The 19,075-nt window shown below is 33.5% G+C and overlaps 2 protein-coding genes across 3 annotated transcripts; one reads left to right on the forward strand and one right to left on the reverse strand.

Annotated features, from left to right (window-relative positions):
* Positions 1 to 131: 131 nt before the first annotated feature.
* Positions 132 to 2,046, reverse strand: LOC114735535 (cytochrome P450 81E8-like). Its single transcript, XM_028923239.1, has 2 exons — positions 1,159 to 2,046; positions 132 to 740 (listed from the first exon to the last, which is right to left on the reverse strand). Exons 1-2 carry the CDS (start codon positions 2,044 to 2,046, stop codon positions 132 to 134), a joined length of 1,497 nt encoding a protein of 498 aa, XP_028779072.1.
* LOC114735534 (cytochrome P450 81E8-like) lies at positions 1,595 to 14,127 on the forward strand. Of its 2 annotated transcripts, XM_028923238.1 has the most exons (3): positions 1,595 to 1,626; positions 12,588 to 13,033; positions 13,435 to 14,127. In XM_028923238.1, the coding sequence occupies exons 2-3, from the start codon at positions 12,596 to 12,598 to the stop codon at positions 14,041 to 14,043; spliced, it is 1,047 nt and encodes a 348-aa protein (XP_028779071.1). In that variant the 5' UTR covers positions 1,595 to 1,626; positions 12,588 to 12,595; the 3' UTR covers positions 14,044 to 14,127. The 2 variants fall into 2 exon arrangements, with proteins under 2 accessions (XP_028779071.1, XP_028779070.1); XM_028923237.1 differs by lacking the exon at positions 1,595 to 1,626 and having other exon boundaries at positions 12,079 to 13,033.
* Positions 14,128 to 19,075: the final 4,948 nt, after the last annotated feature.

Below are 19,075 nucleotides of genomic sequence, written 5' to 3' on the forward strand. Positions count from 1 at the left end.
TCCCCATTCACTTATTGCAATAAATTATATCAACTACTAAAAATGCACTTTTTATAGCATGAAACTCCCACCCACACACAACCCCACGCCTATGGATGCAATTCCTTAACATAGCCTTCATCTACAGCATTTTAAGAAAAAAGCCCATCAATGATTGGATGGCGTGCTCTACACATGGCTTCTAGAGGAATAATTTTTGGCATGGTGATCCCTCCCCCTTCTCTCATATCAATTTTTTCCTTACTTGCTCGTTTCCAATCAAAGCATTGAATTAACAATCCCAAAGTTAATCCTACAGTTCGTTGAGCCAATCCTGAGCCAGGACATGCTCGTCTTCCTAACCCAAATGGAATCAGCTTGTTTGCTTCTCCTTCTTTCTCAAACCTCTCTGGCTTAAAACATGTAGGATCACTCCACACTTGGGGATCTCTATGAATTGCCCAGGCATTGATTAATACCATAGTGCCTCGTGGAACATTATATCCTGCAATAGTGCAATCATCTGAAGCCTCATGTGGAACCAACAATGGTGCAGCTGGATGCAGTCGAAGTGTTTCAGAGACAATCCTTTGCAGGTATGGTAGTTTCGAGATGTCCGGCTCATCTATTAATCGTTCTTGCCCTATATATGTGTCTATTTCTTTCTTTGCTTTTTCTAACACATGAGGATTGTTCAATAAACTAGACATTGCCCACTCTAAAGTCACAGCTGATGTATCCGTTCCAGCAAGAAGCATAACCTACATAACAAAATTTACACACAAAAAAAATCATCATTACAACTAGACTAAATTTAATGAATGCTCACACAAAATCAAGATTTTGCAAATCTGCTACAATGGTGGGGTCTGCACTTCAAAAATCCAGTGAAACGCTGAATTAAATAATCCCGTTTCTTCATGTACTTAATCCTATCATAACCAATTTTTTTTTTTAAAAAAAGAATTTATTGCGGCATTAAGATAGATCCTGTAATTTTTATTTCCTTTTTACGGTCCCGCTTACAAGTTATTGCAGCATTATTCTCAAATTCTTCCCTCCTTGACTATACTTCCAGTAGTAGCCATGGTTTAACTATTCCGAGCAAATCTCAAAGAAAAGAAACTAAAAGATATCCCCAAAAACAAAAAAGGGCGAAACGGTACGGCTTTTACTTACCAAAATGAGGCCCTTAATAATTTGATCCGTGTAGTACTCAGGCTGCGATTCTTGGAGGCTCAAGAGATGATCGATCATAGTATTTGCTCTCTGATTTGCATTTCGATGCTCATCAATGAGTCCTTGCAAGAACCCATCGATTCTCTTGGCGAAACTCTTGAGCCTGCTCTCCAAGTGAGCAAAATCAAACCACCTCAATATGGGCAAGAAATCAGCAGGGTTATTTGCCCCTCCTAGTGGCACCAACTCCTTTATCATTTGTCGAAATTTTCTTGCCTTTTCCACATCCTCTACCTCACAGTCGTCTCCCCAGTACCTTTTACCTGAAATCATTCTCATTATAGTGTTGAAGGTCATCTCTGAAAACCTTGATTTCATCTCCACTTTGGCGAACTCCTTATGTGAGTCCTGAGCAAGCTTTTGCACCAAGCGCTTCATCTCGTCTCTTCGCATTTCCGAGAATTTGTTGAGACGGTGGGTCGAGAGCACCTCAATCGCCGTGATACGGCGGAGGTTGCGCCAGTGGTCACCATAGGGAGCGAATACTACGGTGGTGCAGTTGTAAGAGATATACTCACCTGCGAGAAAGCGGGGCCGATTTGCCAGGACGATGTCGTTTTTGGTGAAGCATTCTTGGACTGCGGACGGCGAGGAGACAACGACGACAAGACGAGAGCCAAACCAAAGAGAGATGATTTGGCCATATCGTTGAGAAATCCGGTGAAAGGCTTGATGCAGTGGTTTTCTGAGTTGGTGGAGGTTGCCGATAATGGGAAGAGAAGGTGGACCAGGGGGTATTTTTTTGAACTTTTTATTTTGGAGGAAGAACTTGAGAGTGAAGAGGAAAGCAAGAGGAAGAAGAAAATAATAGAATAAGAAGGAGCTCATAGTCTTTTGACGCTTCTTTCTCTTTATGAAGTTTGGTTTAGTGATATTATTGTTATATATGGCCGCTTGTGTTGCGTTTGAGCTTACGTAATGCTTCATCAGTCTTATATCCAAGGGATGTCCTTAAACAATAAGTTCCGGTTACGTCATTTGATAAGGTTAAACTTAACTATCCACTCGTCTAGTCTTAAATATAAAAGTTGGGAGCTGATGTTGATTTTAGATAAAATATCTAAATCTATTTTATTTCATATATTTATAATTTTTTTCAACTAATAATTTTCTTAACTCATAAATTGATATATAATCTAATTAGAATACATAATTAATAAATTAATATACTCTTCCAGAAAATCTAAGAGCTAATTTGAGAGTTGATGTTGGTTGTAAGACCTATTCAATATTTTTATTAATTTTATTGATATTTTATAAACAATAATTAAATAGTAGAGGAAGGAAAGGAATTAATGATGATGATTAAGGTGTTTTAAAAAAGATATACTATCATATTAACTAATTTAACTAATATTCTTAATCTACTTAAATTTGTTAATTTGATTAGATGAGTATTTAATTTTTACAATCCACTGAAATGAATTAAATAATTGTTATGTTATATCAAGGACTTAAAAGAGGATACTGATATTCATCTTCATGTCGGATCAGCTTCCACGGAGAAGCAATTAAAAGAAATCTTCATATCCTTACAAATGCTGATGATTACATGTGTGAATATTAATCCTTCAAGTTTTGTCATGATTTAGCGAGGGGCTAATTGGCTCTTGAGAGTTAGCAAAAATTGTCCATGTCCTAAAATACTGATGTCGTTTTGTTTGTCGCTGCGTGATTGAATGTGGATTTTGATGAGGATCTTGTCTTGTCCGGAACTGGAAGAAGCACAGACTCCACACACACACACACACACACACATGAACTGTCAACGTATCACGTGCTGATGTGAACACAAACAACGCCAAATATTTTTGCAAATTTTCTCAACATAGACACGTTGGCTCATGATGAGGACGGCACGAGGATCATGTCCTCATTAAGTTGCAAAAGAAATATTTTATTTTAACTTTTACATTTAATAAAATGTATAGAAAAATTAATGTATACATTTCAGTTTTACATTTTTAATACATCGTCTAGGGATAGGGAGTAATTTTTTTTTTGCCAGCGTATAGAGAGTATTAAGTAAGTTTAGTTACTTAAATATAAGAAGTGAATTTTTAATCCTTTTAACTTTAATACCATTGGTTTTATTAAATGAAAAATGATGACTTAGCAAATTTAAATAGCAACTCTGTAATTAAACACTAAGAAAAATAACTAAACAAAAGTTGTAAATAATATGAATGAGGGACTTTATACATTTATTTTAACAAATTTGAAATTTGAAAAACGTGGTCATCATTAATTGTTATTATAGTAAATAGCGAATAAAACATAGCAAAAAAGGCCTTATTGATTGCTAAACTATCATAATAAATTTGTAAAAAAGCTATAGTGAAAATTTAAAAAATTAATGATTAACTTATATGCTATATCTGATCCTTAATATAAAAAATAATTAATTAATTTGAGTAGATTAAGAAAATTAGTTATTTTAGTTGTTTGTAATAAATATATGTTTTTTTTTCTAAAATACCCTTGCTAATTATATGTATTAGCAAGAATTACCATTTAATGAAACCTTTAACATCTACAGCTACTATAAAGACTAGTTTAGGAGAAAAATAGATAAATATAAGAGACAAAATATATTACAATCATATAAATTGAATGACAAACTAATTCTAATACTCCTCCGATCCTTAACATATGACCTAATTGTTAAGTTAATTTTGGTCCTAAATATAATACCTATTTTTTATATTTATCAATTTTTTCTAAATTACCCGTATGAATACTCCCTCAACTATAATCAAGTAAGTGAGGGAGGGAAGACATTAAGAAAAATGATTATGGTGTTTTAGAAAAAACATGTCATATTTTTTAATTAACTAATTTATCTAACTTCTTTAATCTAATCAAATTAGTTAAATAGATGCTATATTAGGGATCGGAAGAATATTAAAGACTAAACGTAGTATTATGTTTTATTATTTTAGGGAAAATTAATTTGGCAGTCCTTGTAATTTCACTCAATTTTAAATCAAGTCCCTATAGTTTTTTTCTTTTTTATCCCCTCCTTATTGTTTGCCCATTTATCTGCGTTGGTCCTTCTGCATAGATGCCGTTAGTTTGGGTTGACCAGGGGCTGACATGGCGCTAAATAATGCTTGAGTAAGCACAAAGCACATCATCTTCGTCACCGGCGCCACCTCCTTCCCCAGCTTCTCTCTCCCTTCTCCACACAGGCTCTTCAAAGCAACACCGTGATCTCTCTCTTATAGTTCATGTACTCTTTCTTTATTCTTTTTTTTTTTTTTGGCGAGAATGTACTCTTTCTTTACTCACAATCATCATCTTTAGCAGAAGCTCTGCGTTGTGCTTCAGATTCAGTAATTCCTTCTCGCATATGTAATGGTATCCTCCTCCTCCCCAGTTGTTACCACTTCCCATGGCGACGGGAGTAACATAGCTCTCTGAAATAACAGAGCTTGAGCCAACGAGAGTAAGCCAGCTTCACTTAGATCGTGGTGCTCGGCTGGCTCTCGCGAATTGGCTACGGCTCTTGCTGTGACATGGAGATTTCACAAATGTTCCTTTTGCAGATCCAATGACCGGACGGCGTGGGGTCGGGGAAGGAGAAGTGTCTGCTCTTTTGGGATATGTTAACGCTTGAGTAGATCGGTCCCGGCGGTAAGACAAATAGAACATGGTGGGACGTAGTGGAGGCGGCGTGCACTTTCAACTCCACCAGTAATTCTCAGCTTAGAAGAAGAAGCCATAGAAGTTCTTTCAAGCTCCTCCATTGTCTCTAGGCAACGAGTCCTGGCGATTTAAGTAATGATGATACCAAATCGAACTCCCAGAACAAGTTCTAACTTTGCGTTCTTCTCTAATCCAAAAACTATCGTCATTCTCCTGACACAGTGACCACCACTATGGTGCCTTTAGCTTAGCATGAACGGACGAGCTGTGATAGCCTAAGTAGCAACATCATTCTGCAACCCGAGCTTTGTGGGGAAGGAAGAGAGAGAAGTCAAGGGAGGAGGTGGCGTGGGTGAGGAAGATGGTATGCCTGGTCAGATATTATTTAGCGCTATGTTAGCCCCTAGTCAACCCAAACTAACGGCATCTATAACAGAAGGACCAAAGCAGATAACTGAGTAAACAACAAGGAGGGATAAAAAGGAAAAAAACTATAGGGACTTGATTCAAAATTGAGTAAAATTACAAGGACTGCCAAATTAATTTTCCCATTATTTTATTAAGAAATTCCGGTGGCGCGAAGGCGTCAGTCAAAGTTTTGGCATCCAATTGGCAATGGGATCTCGCCCCCGCTCGCGGGCGTTGCTAGCGAGGGGTTTTGACCCCTTTTTTCCCCCAAATAAGAGCACCCGTGTTTTTTTTTGCTTTAATTTCAATAAAAAAAACATATAAATATTTGATTCAAAAACGAGAGGAAGCTAGAAGGAGCTATGTTGGCAAGAAAAAACAAGGATTTATACATTAATTTTTTAATAGGGTTTAATATAATATCTAATCTTTAAAATTTGGATATATTTTAATTTTAGTCCTTCAAATTTTAAACTTATAATTTTAATCTCTCCAATTTATGATTTTAAATTTAGTAAAGTGTCATAAATAATATTAAAATAATGATGTGGACTCATTAGATAGTATGGAGCCGAGTCTCATGTGGATAACAGAAAGGGCAAAAAGCCAAGAACAAATTCCCCAGTTTTTTCTTCCTCCTTATTCGTTGCAGGACCCATTCATTGTACTGCATTTTGAGAATCCATGCCCTTTTGTATACTCCTTCTCTGAATTGCATTTTGAGAGCTTGTTCTTTCTTTCCAGTTATCTACAAGATCCAGTTAGGTGTCATCTGATGAATCCATATCATTATTTTTATCACCATTTATGACATTTTTGCAAATTTTAACACTATCACACTTTTAAGGACTAATGTTTTAAGTCAGATTCAATTTCAGAAATTAAAATTGTAGATTTAAAATTTAAGAGATTAAAATTAAATCGGGGTCAAATTTGAAATTTCATACACAAAAAGTATACTACTTTCAGTTTTAATTATAAAATTTTATTTATAATATACAAATAAAATTTTATAATTAAAATTAAGATAGTACTACCTCCGGTTCTAATTATAAGACCCAGTTGACTTATTTGAAGAGATTAAGGAAGTAAGTTAAGTTAGTTATTTGTAATAAATAAATGTTGTCATTCCTAAAATATCCTTGCTAATTAAGTGTATTGGCTAGAACTATCATTATTAGAAGGATTATTTTGGAAAAAAATGCATAAATATGAGAGACAAAATGGATTGGGATCTTATAATTAGGACCAAACAAAAAGTCAAACGGGGTCTTATAATAAGGACCGGAGGTAGTATTAACTTTTTAAATAATAACGATCCATCGCCTTGGTCCCGGCAACGATGCAGCGCGTGTAGGTCTATCGCTGCGCTATGATCAGGCTGAGGGGACCACCCTTAGGTCTGAGCTAGTCTGATTTTATGATACTTTTGGCAGTGAACCGTTGGCTTTTGTTTCCTGTTGGAGTTGTGGACAAGAAGATGAAGAAATATTTTCTTGGATCCTAAACAGCGGTATCCCACTTCGCTGCTCAAATATTACATACGGATCAAATTGCAAAACAAATATCTTAAACATAAAACTTATTTTATAATATAAATTATATTAAAAAACAGGCTTTATATTTAATATCAGAGTGAGTATTAAATATGCTACAATTACTGACTTGCGTTTGTAACCAAAATTTCTCTTACAAGGAGTTATATTTATAACCAGAGTAGTATGTTTTAGACTTTGTTTTCATCCTCTTATATACACACAGTGTTGAAGTTCCAATTACGTCATTTCATAAATGCTTAGACTCCGATTTTTCGGTCTGCTTCTCAATTAGAGGTCAAACTTAGCCATATTGATTGATATTTATTATAAAAAAATTGAATTATGCTACTTATGCTTCAAGAAATTAAATTTTCAGCCTATATAAATGTATCTAGATCTGTTGGTAAAATAATACTTCCGTACGGTATTCAGACTCAATAAAAAAATATTTGATAAAACAGACAAATGGATTTCGATAATGATTACACATGGGAATATCTGGATAGTGATGAGTGGGTTTTAAAATTTTATTCCTTAATATAAGACCTAATGATTGAGCTGATTTTGATTTTAAATATAAGACATATTTCTTATATTTATCAAAATTTTTTAAATTATTCCTATAGATACTCCCTCAACCATAATCAAGCAGAAGAGTAAGAGATAATATTAAAAAAGATGATTATAGTGTTTTAGAAAAAAACATGTCATATTTCTTGTAATTAATTAACTTACTTAACTTTCTTAATCTAATCAAATTAGTTAAATAGGTCTTATACTAAGGACCAAAAGAGTATAAATGTTAGGTTTTGACATTTACCGGCACTGCTAAGAAGGAAAAAAAGAAGAAGAAAAAGAAACCTGTAAAGTTTGAGTTGAAGGAAGCAGACGAGGTAGTAGTTTTTTTTTCTATCTTATAATTATCTTTTGATTGTTGTATGTCTATTTATGCCATAATACAGTAGTTTAGCATGAGAACATGTAAGTATAGGGTTATGGATACATACATATTATATATATATTTGCTTGTCAATACTCTGTAAGCAGGCTAGGAATCAGGCCGAATAATGAATGTTTTATATAAGCCTTGCAGGTCATAACTGATTTAGTACAGTTATAATATAGTTATATATAGAGATTAATGGGTCGAATGTTGTTGAACATGAACCCAATTCTTATATTATTCCGTAAAATTTTAATCAATGTTTATTATAGAGCTGAACCACAAGATAGGGTTCATTAAAAGTAAGTTTTGAAAACTTTAAAATTTTTCAAAAAATAGCATTCATTATATAAGATCGAACTCTGTGCTAGAATATGTTTTGGAAACTTTTTGGGAAAAAAAAAATTCTCAGGACTGAAACCCGACTCTTAGTGGTTCGTGATTATATTATTTGACCTTGTTAGTGTATGTAAGTTAGGCGTTACATTCACATTTGGTATGGCATGATGATCAAATCACCTAGTCATTGGAGGATCACCAAAAGTGACGGGCACCAATAATCTAATTAACCATCCAAATTAAAAGAGCTAATTAATGAGCATTCCCAAAGGACAACCAAACCAAGCCATCTTGACCCATTCACATAGAAGACGCCACATAAAACTTATTATATATCTTTGGCGTAACTTTCAGTTTCCACACAGCAGAGACCAGATTCTTGGATGCACCTTCATTTTTGAAGTAATAGGTCGATTAGAAGCCTTATTTCATGCCATCAGTTGCAATCAAGGTTGAACGATGTAAATGTCCCAAACCCCAGAAGCCTTATGTCCCTTTGAATAAGCATGATGAATAACCAAAAAACCCTGCCAGCGTTACTAGCTACTTCGCTTGTAGCCGAAAAATTGCAATTGCTTAAAATATTGTTCTCAAACTCAGTGAATTAACACTTCTAATTTATCTGAGCTTAAATTTGTAGTTAAGAAAATTGAGTCAACTCACTTATAAGCTTGTTCAAAATACTACTTCTGGTCCTTAGTATATAAGCTAGAAATCTAATTTGTGAATATTAAGAAAAAAAACTAGTCAAATTAGTTATTCGTAGTAAATAAATGTTATCTTTCTTGAAATATTTTTGTTAATCACTTGTATTGAAATAATTCTTGTAATCACCATAGAAGTTACTTGAAGGCAAAATAAATAAAATATGATAGATAAAGGAGATTGTATTTTATATTTAGGATCAAATTAAATTTACCACTAGCTCTTATATTAATTACGGAAAGTAGTATAAATTCAAGCAAACAAAGGCAAACGCACTGTTCTGGAGTGAGTTACAGATTTGGATAATAAAACACTAAAGTTGCAGCTTTGATGTACTTTTTTGTATGAATTAATTAATTTCAGTTTTCATTGAAAAAAAAAAGGGAAAACATATACAGGAGTCCTTATAATTTTACTTGATTTTGAATTAGATCCTTACAGTTTATTTTCTTTTTATTGGATCCTTAGAGTTTTTTTACTTTAATTTAGTCCTTCTGCTCATGTTCAGTTTGCTGCTCCAAACGGCGTTTGTTTATGTTTAGAAAGGTAACTGCCACGTGGCCGAGCAAAATAGTTTAGTTTCCAATAATTTTCAAAACCAATTTTCTTTCCGACGGCAAGAGATGATACTGCGCAAGCTCCTTGCTTCTGACAGTATTCCCAGCTGGTTCTTGTAGAGGGAAACCAACCTTGACTAGTTTTGTCCACCTTTAACCAGTTTCATCACTCTTGATTGTGCCTATGAAATGGCATTTTGACCATGCTTTTCTTTTCATCACTGTTGCAAAAGGGGACCAAACCTCCTAGGGAGAGAAAATTCAAGAGAGATTACGCACATCTAAGAAAAATAGGAAATCCGTTTCTTGTCCACCGTTACGAGTTACACACAAGCCTCACAACTCTTCTTCGTTATTGTTTCCAAAGCGTCCAAAAACAAGGCCAAACAGAGCAAAAGCTTCGTAGCATTTTGGACGGCCACAGAGCCAAGCAGAGACGATGATGGATTTATTATTGGCGAAAGCAAAGGCAAAGTCCACCGATAACAACACTAATAGGAACATGAATCTTTTAGATTTCTTCTTCTCCGAAGACGATTCTGCCGTTGCCGACAAACCCAAGCATTTTTTCTTCCCTCCAATCACTCGGTTCCTCCTTCAAAAGAAGTTGGGGCTATCTTCTCTGTGCAGCATCTGGCAGAGAGAACTATTAAAAGCAAGGAAGTTGCGGAGCATCAAATATGCCGTCGGAAAGAAAATCGGTTTTGAAGACTATTGAAAGCCAAACTCTTCCGCTTGACCACATGACAGTCACCTCTCAGATAAACAAACGCCGTTTAATTCAAAATATAAGCACGTATATGTTTTGTATATGTTTTCCCTACAAAAAAAAAAAAGAATATCCAATGTAAGGCTGCAAAGACGAAGTAGCAGTAATACTCATTTTTTAATTGATTATGTGTTGTTCAGCTCGAAAAAATTAAAAAGAATTGGTTAGGTGATAGGCATTGGCCAAAGACATGAGTGTCAGTGCGGTAATTGGAACTTGGGAATGGGATCAATTATATCTACGATTAATCAAAACATCACGTAAGATCAAACGCAACACATGCACACGTTAAATAATATATATATATATATATATATATATTATAGTTCCGTATCTTTTTATAAACAACAACTATCATTATCTTTTTATTTCTAAATATAAATAATATTTATAAGTTGTTTTAAATTTTTATAACAAGTTCTTTGTTTTATTCCTATTAATTATTTATTTTAATATTTAATATATTTATTATCTTATTTTTTAAATTATCATCTTTTTTTTTGGGTAATAAAAGAGGCCTAAGGCCCAAAAGTACACTTAAGACAAGACAATTCCAGAAGAGTTCAAAGTCTGCCAAAACCATCATCTTTCTCTATTCACATTTTCTCTTTTTATAATTCTCTTTATTATAATAATTTTTTTATTTTTTTCTTACACTCTTTTTCTCTCTCATAAATAAGGATATTTTAAAAAATTAATTTTTACTTATTTATTATTTTTAACTAATTTTTTTAGTTACGTAATTATATTTAAAGTTATTTATAAAAAAAGACGGAGGGACTAATAAACAAACGCAATACCGCTCGACGTGCCTTCATGGCTCAAATCCATTGGCATCATTAAACGCCTCACAGAAAAGCATCAAACAATCATGACGTCCTTGCTGTTGTGCTAGTTTAGCCAGCTGAACAAATTTCAACATGTTCTCTTTTCTGGACTTCCCGTCACTTATAAATTAACTGGGGTAAATAGGAAAAAAAATTAAAATTTTAGACACAGTGTAACTTATAAAAAATGGGTCCTGTCTCAAATTTTGTGACTTGCAGGAGCATAACACTATAACTTATAAGGAATGGAGAAAAAGAACTTTATCCAAGTGTTCCCATGTGTCTGATGTATTTTTGATAAAATAAAATTTAGACGATTTAGGTTCTAACAGATTCGTCAGAACTAAAATATGCTTCAAAACTTAAAGAGTGTTTATAGAAGTATTTACAAGTCATTCATTATCACAGCTTTCGAATTTATAATTGAGTTATGAGCCAACTTCTTAGTCTCAAATATATTTGCGTGAAAAGGATAGTGATTTTTAGATAAAGGCCTTGTCAACATACACATGTATAATAATGGAGCCACAGTGGAAACGACAAGTATAGACGCGTACCATCAAGAAGCCGGATCAAAATTCGATACGAACAATGAGGATGTAAATTTCCTTCAAGCACAAGTCGCAGAATTCAATTTTTAATTGGTTTGCTGATAAGTACTCCTCCGGTCCTTAATATAAGACCCCATTTGACTTTTTATTTGGTCCTAATTATAAGACCCCAATCCATTTTGTCTATTATATTTATGCATTTTTTTCCAAGATAATCCTTCTAATAATGATAGTTTTAGCCAATATACTTAATTAGCAAGGATATTTTAAGAATGACAACACTTATTTATTATAAATAACCAACTTAACTTACTTCCTTAATCTCCTCAAATAAGTCAATTGGGTCTTATAATTAGGACCGGAGGAGTATTAAATACTGGTCAAAGATAAAATCCATCGGCCACGTGAACAACAATACAGTGAGAAGCTTCAAGTGAGCAACAGGACAACGAATAATGCGTATCAAATGACGTACGTAACTTGGGGAACAGATCTTTTAATATTTTATCAATGGAAACATTACGCAAGATCAAGCGCAAAATCGCAACACATAGCAGCTATTTTATGTATATAACAGCAGCACACTTGTCTCCATGAATCAAATCCATTGAGTACTCCACAAAACGAAAGAACCAAACAATGATGATCACTTTCTTGTTCTATTATTTCCTCCTTTTTCTCGCTTTCTTCTTCACTCTCAACCTCTTCGTTCAAAATAAGAAGTTCAAAAACATCCCACCTGGTCCACCTTCTCTTCCCATTATTGGGAACCTCCACCAACTGAAAAAACCACTTCATCACGCCTTTCACCGGATTTCTCAACGCTATGGCCAAATCATTTCTCTATGGTTTGGCTCTCGCCTCGTGGTGGTTGTGTCGTCGCCTTCTGCAGTCCAAGAATGCTTCAGCAAAAATGACATCGTCCTGGCAAACCGGCCCCGCTTTCTCGTCGGTGAGTACATTTCCTACAACTGCACCACCTTAGTGTTCTCTCCCTATGGCGACCACTGGCGCAACCTCCGCCGCATCACAGCGGTTGAGGTGCTGTCCAACCACCGTCTCAACAAATTCCTGGAAATGCGAAGAGACGAGATGAAGCGCCTGGTGCAAAAGCTTGCTCAAGACTCAAGTGACGAGTTTGTGAAAATGGAAATGAAGCCAAGGTTTTCAGAGATGACGTTCAACACTATGATGAGAATGATTTCAGGTAAGAGGTACTGGGGAGATGACCATGAAGTTGGGGACGTGGAAGAGGCAAGAAAGTTCAGAGAGATGATAAAGGAGTTGGTGACACTTGGAGGGGCAAATAACCCCGCAGACTTCTTGCCCATATTGAGGTGGTTTGATTATGATCACTTGGAGAGCAGGCTCAAGAGTTTTGCCAAGAGAAGTGATGGATTCTTGCAAGGACTCATTGATGACCATCGAAATGCAAAGGAGAAAGCAAATACTATGATAGATCATCTTTTGAGCCTCCAAGAATCGCAGCCTGAGTACTACACGGATCAAATTATCAAGGGCCTCGCTTTGGTAAGTAAACAAAACTGTACTTTTTTATGCCTTTTGTTTCTGTGATATCTTTTGTTTTCTTTAATTTTCTTTGAGATGTGCTTGCAACTTATGTTAAGTCGTGGATACTTGATATTTAGATTTAATGATGGAAGAATTCGTGGATTATGCTACAATAGCTTCTTTGCAGAATTGTAGAAAGGCAAAAGTTAATAATTATAAGATTTGAATGCTGTTCAAATATTTCTTGCTTACGGTAGGATCAAGTACATGAAGAAAGGGAAAATTATTTCAAGGTTTCATTGGATTTCGGAAATGTTGACTTCGCAGATTGACACAGAATTGCTAAACTACTGTCATTATTATATCTGCTGTCAAAAGTCATCATATATTAACTTTTCTATGCTAATTTTGACATGTAGGTTATGCTTCTTGCTGGAACGGATACATCAGCTACGACTTTAGAATGGGCAATGACTTGTTTACTAAACAATCCTCATGTGCTGGAAAAGGCAAAGAAAGAAATAGACACCCAGATTGGGAATGAACGATTAATAGATGAGCCAGACATGTCAAAACTACCATACCTGCAAAACATTATCTCTGAAACACTTCGATTGCATCCTGCTGCACCATTGTTGGTTCCACATGAGGCTTCAAATGACTGCACAATCGCAGGATACAATGTTCCACGAGGCACTATGGTATTAATCAATGCTTGGGCAATCCATAGAGATCCCCAACTGTGGAGCGATCCTACAAGTTTTAAGCCAGAGAGGTTTGAGAAAGAAGGAGAAGCAAACAAGCTAATTCCATTTGGGTTGGGAAGACGAGCATGTCCTGGATCAGGTTTAGCTCAACGAACTGTGGGACTGACTTTGGGATTATTGATTCAATGCTTTGAATGGAAACGAGTAAGTGAGGAAGAAATTGATGAGACCGAAGGAGCAGGACTCACATTGCCAAAAGTTATTCCTTTAGAGGCCATGTGTAAAGCACGCCATCCAATCATCAACAAGCTTTCTGCTTAAGAAACTCTTGTAGAGGATATATAGCTAAATTAATAAGGAATGGCACGTGTATGTGGAAATTCCATGGTTTAGAAAGTGCCTTTTGAGTATTCGGTACAGTCTACTTGTATGAAAATAAGCAAAGGGGAGGAACATCTATATATGTACTTCCCCTATAGTTTCTTGATTCATATAAATTATAGGGAAACCATATTGGAGGTACCTATACTTTTTTTCAATTTTCAATTTGGTACCTATGTGTTTTTTGTTTTTAACTAAATCTTTATTTTTCCTCTATTAACATCATTAATCCTTATGTAGAGACTAAGAATATTAATAAAACAAAGTTATAAGAGCTAATGTTGCTAAAAAGATAAAATTAAATGTTTAATTAAAGAGAAAAAAACACATAGGTACCAAATTAAAAATTGAGAGAAAGTATAGGTACCTTCAATATGGTTTTCCCTAAATTATATTGCTAAATTTTGCTAAAATGCTTGGCATTGTCGTCCATTTGCAATTTTGTGCCAGCGCGGGATTCAATGTGCTAACATCAGCACGTGACCGTAGATGGATGAAAGAGTTTCTAACTTTAATTTATAAATAGTTAAGATCACGAATTTCTAAAATTTTAAAGAAATTAATACTTTTTTTTTATAACAAGACAATTTTATTACATAAGATGACAGTACATATAAGATAATGGGCCTGTGAAGTTAGCAAGTATAAAATGGCAGTACATATATGATAATGGGCCTGTCAAAGGAGCAGGTACTGCAAAAATTAAATAGTCAATGAAATACAAAAGTAGATTTCTGATAATTTTTTAAAAAATAAAACTTAGTTTAGTTCTAAAAATAATAAATAGAAAGAAAAAAATGAAATTTTATTTTTTAAAAAAATTAAAACCTCTAAAAAAATTAATGGTCATTGTATGAAATTTAGATATCATTTTCCCTAGTCCATATGAAAAAATGACATTTAGGAACCAATGATTAAACGGATTAGGATATTGTCAGAGTTCTCTTTTTCTCTGTTTTTTTTTTTTAAATTGATTCTCCATTCTTAGATAAAAATAATGGATAGCTTTAATGTAATATCTTATAAGATATTATCATAATGTCATTAAAATATCAACAAATAAATTTAAACTTTTAAAATTTAATGTGAACACTTCATACCCATATAGTATAAAATATAATTTATAAAGTATTTTAATTATAGTTTTGTAAAATACCATGACTGAACCATCTATTTTTTTAAACTGAAAATGAAAAAGGAACTTTGAAGGGGAAAATGGAAAGGAGGATTTTGAGAGATTCCTCATCCGAGAACAAACATGTGAACCCCGGACATTGCAAAAATACGACAAAAGTCCTTGGGCAAAATTCCATTAAAAAGAATTGCAAGGACTAAAATTATTTTAGTCAAACTCATATAAGTTAGCTTCTCAAGTTTATCTAAAAAGAACCTTTTTTTGGCCAAATATCTAAAAAGAATTAAGGGGGTGTTTGGATGGAAACCAAACCATAGTTTTAAAAGTGTTTTTACGGTTTACTAGGTAAATATGTAAAAGAGTTTGTCTCGTTTTACGAAAAAATGTTTCTGAGAAATACTTTTCGGATGCTCCCAAACACCCCCTAAGTTAACTCATTTTTCACTATAGCTAGAAAGGCGGATGGGCACCTCTTAATGAATTCAGGCTTAAACAGGCTGGGCCTAGAAGCCCGCTTACCTAAAACAGCTCTATTTGTGAAGCCTGGCATGTGAGAGCAGCCTCTTTAGACCCGTTTAATCAAATCAACTTTTTATAAAGAGATAAAACCAATATAATAAAATTTATATTTTAAAATATAAAAATGATCAAATTTAAGTCACAACTCAACAAACACCAACGCACAATAAACTATTGAAATATGTACCTCAAGACTTCGATGTGTTCTTGAACGCGGCATGCGGATAAAGATGCAATCATGTTTAGAAAAGCCAAGGATCTTGAATACTCATCCGGTCCTAAATATAATATTTATTTTATAGTGTAATTTATATTATAAAATAATTTTTATATTTAGGACTTGACACTATAAAATAGGTCTCATATTTATAACTAGAGGAGTATCATTTACCCACACATATACTATGAAGATTTTAGACACTTTCAGTTGGAAAACTTTTTTAATTACTGGACATAATAAAACCAAATGCTTAAACATCTTACATGAAAATTAGGATGCAAAAAGATTTAAGTTATTCAATAATATAAAAGTGAAAGTTCAAACATTAACTCCAAAGTAGAGACGTGAGATTGAAAAATATTTAAGTAGAATTAATTTTTATTTTGTTTTATACGGGAGTGACCTAAAACGCCAGAACTCTCTGCTTAAAACTTGTTATAGCAGCAGTGCAAACATAACGCAGATATTTAATCAAAGAGTTATAATTAAATATTTATTCATTAATTAATACTACCTCTGGTCATAATTATAAAACCTCGTTTGTAGACTATACATAAGGTTTTATAATTAGACCAGAGGTAGTACTAATATTAATTAATGCCAGTACAACTCTTCATTCCTACAATATAAAATCAAACCCATAAGCCGAAGGTGGGTTTAGATGCTAATGATGAAGAAGGATAAAATTAAATAACTAATTAGCTATGAATACTTCTTCTGGCCAAAGAAAAAACTAATTAGCTAGTGAGGAAAATTATACATGCATATTATTAAGGTATCAAGTGTCTCCTTTCCTTTAAATCAAGATTTTAAAGATGTCCTTTTTAATTTTAAATATAGGACTTAAATAACTAATTTAGTAAGTATTAAAATAAGTAAATTTAATGACTTCAACTCGCCTAATCTCATTATTGCATAATTGCCAATGTTTGACACTTAATATTGGACTATTAAAGAGACAAGCGTCAAATAAGATAAGATGGGAATGAAAGAAAATAATAATCGATGGTTCTTTATACTAACTGTAAACTATTTTATAGAAATATTTGATAATTAACAACTGTTAAATATTATTTTATTTTATTTTTTTAAAATCAACATTTGCTTGATGGCTGTTTAAGAGCGGTCAAGTAAGCGATGCAACTATTTGACTGTGTCATCAATTAATTTAATTTAGAGTTAAGAGGAGTTTGTCGGCTTCCCGACATTTTCTCTTATTTATTAATTATTCTGTTTGATTTTTAATATAAAAGCTAGTTAATAGTTGACTTTAATTTTCAAGACATCAATTTATTTTATCTTTGAAATTTATAATTCATTTTCAAATTAAAATATTTCTATTGATTATACGTATTATAAAGGTTTTCATTCAAATATAGTTATGATTAAAAAGAATACTTTAAAAAAATTAATGTATACTTGTTATAAATAACTAAATTAAATAAATTTTTAAATCTATTCAAATTTAAATGGCTGATAAGCTGAGAGTACCAAACTGGAAAAATATTATCATTATTATATTGCCAAAGGAATCCGTACAAGGATCAGAGGGTGATCCCATATTTATACAATGCTGAAAGGGCTAACTCGACAATCCAAAACTGATTACATAGTAAATGGGCTTCCTGGGCTTCAGGCCCAATAACAATTTATCCTAACTCTGACAAACACTTGTACTGTAACTAAAGGTAGTATTAGAGTAGGCAAGACAGCAATACCATGATTAATAAACTATTAGTTGATATGATAAATAGTCTTATTCTCATTAAAAAAAAAATTTGAATCTCAAGAAGCATGTTTTTAGGAGGGCTTTAATCTTAACACTTCAAATCTGACAAAAATTAGTGTCAAGACCAAAATGACTGGAGTATACTCTGAGTTAATTGGGAAAAAAAAAAAAACAAGAAAACAACACCATGTGAGTGAGATAAATAATGACTAGTAAGTAAAGTGGGCCACCCATTCTAGGTAAGTTCCACCCTACTCTTGTGTCTATAAGAATGAGTTTACTAATCAGATATGAATCGTTTAGATCTGATCTAAATAGTTTATATTTAGTTTCTTTTTTATTTTTATTTTTTTAAAACAATCATTTTAATGGATATAAAATAAGAGGAAAGATAATATCTCAACCGTTATTTTTTTCAAAAAAATTAATTAAAAATATATTAAATTTGGAAAGATTGCTCATAAGTGATGGTGGTGATCAAGCACCAAAACCTCGTCCTGCTTTATATTTCTTTCCTATCAACACCATGTCATGGGTTCTCATTCAGTGCTTATCATATCAATGCACACCATAACCTAATCACTGTAATACAATATAGACTATTCAAAATTTGATATAGATAATTCATATTTAAAATCTTTAATATGCAATTTTTTCCACTAATAAATTTATTTTTTAAAATAGTTTTAATTATAAGATTATTTTTATTTTGAATTTTATATGTATTAAAGTAAAACAACTAATTGAAATATATAAAGAATTTTAATTTAATTTAGACCATCCAAAATCAATTCGAATGTTAGACCTAGAGGAGAGTTAGAAATTAACAAAAGGAGATTACTGATTGGAAGCATATGCGTGTGTATATATCTATCTATCTTACCCATTGGATCAGCCACGAGTCGAGCAAAAACTGCAAGAGAAAGACAAGAGAATTAAAGCTAAAAGCAACACTAATCAATACGTATTTTTTCTTACTTATATGTTAGACACAAATCATTTCTCTATGGTTTGGCTCTCGTCTGGTGGTGGTGTGTCGTCGCCTTCTGCGGTCCAAGAATGCTTCACAAAATGACATCATCCTGGCGAACAGGCCCCGCTTTCTCCTCGGTGAGCATATTGGCTACAACCGCACCACCTTAGTGTTCGCTCCCTACGGCGACCACTGGCGAAACCTCCGCCGCATCACAGCCGTTGAGGTGCTCTCGACCCACCGTCTGAATAATTTCTTGGAAATCCGAAGAGACGGGATGAAGCGGCTGGTTCAAAAGCTTGCTCATAACTCATGCAACGAGTTTGTGAAAGTGGAGATGAAGCCAAGGTTTTCAGAGATGACGTACAACACCATGATGAGAATGATTTCAGGTAA

This window comes from Neltuma alba, unplaced genomic scaffold (assembly GCF_004799145.2).
Source record: "Neltuma alba isolate B1F8T4 unplaced genomic scaffold, ASM479914v2 tig00013221_pilon, whole genome shotgun sequence".
Taxonomy (NCBI): domain Eukaryota; kingdom Viridiplantae; phylum Streptophyta; class Magnoliopsida; order Fabales; family Fabaceae; genus Neltuma; species Neltuma alba.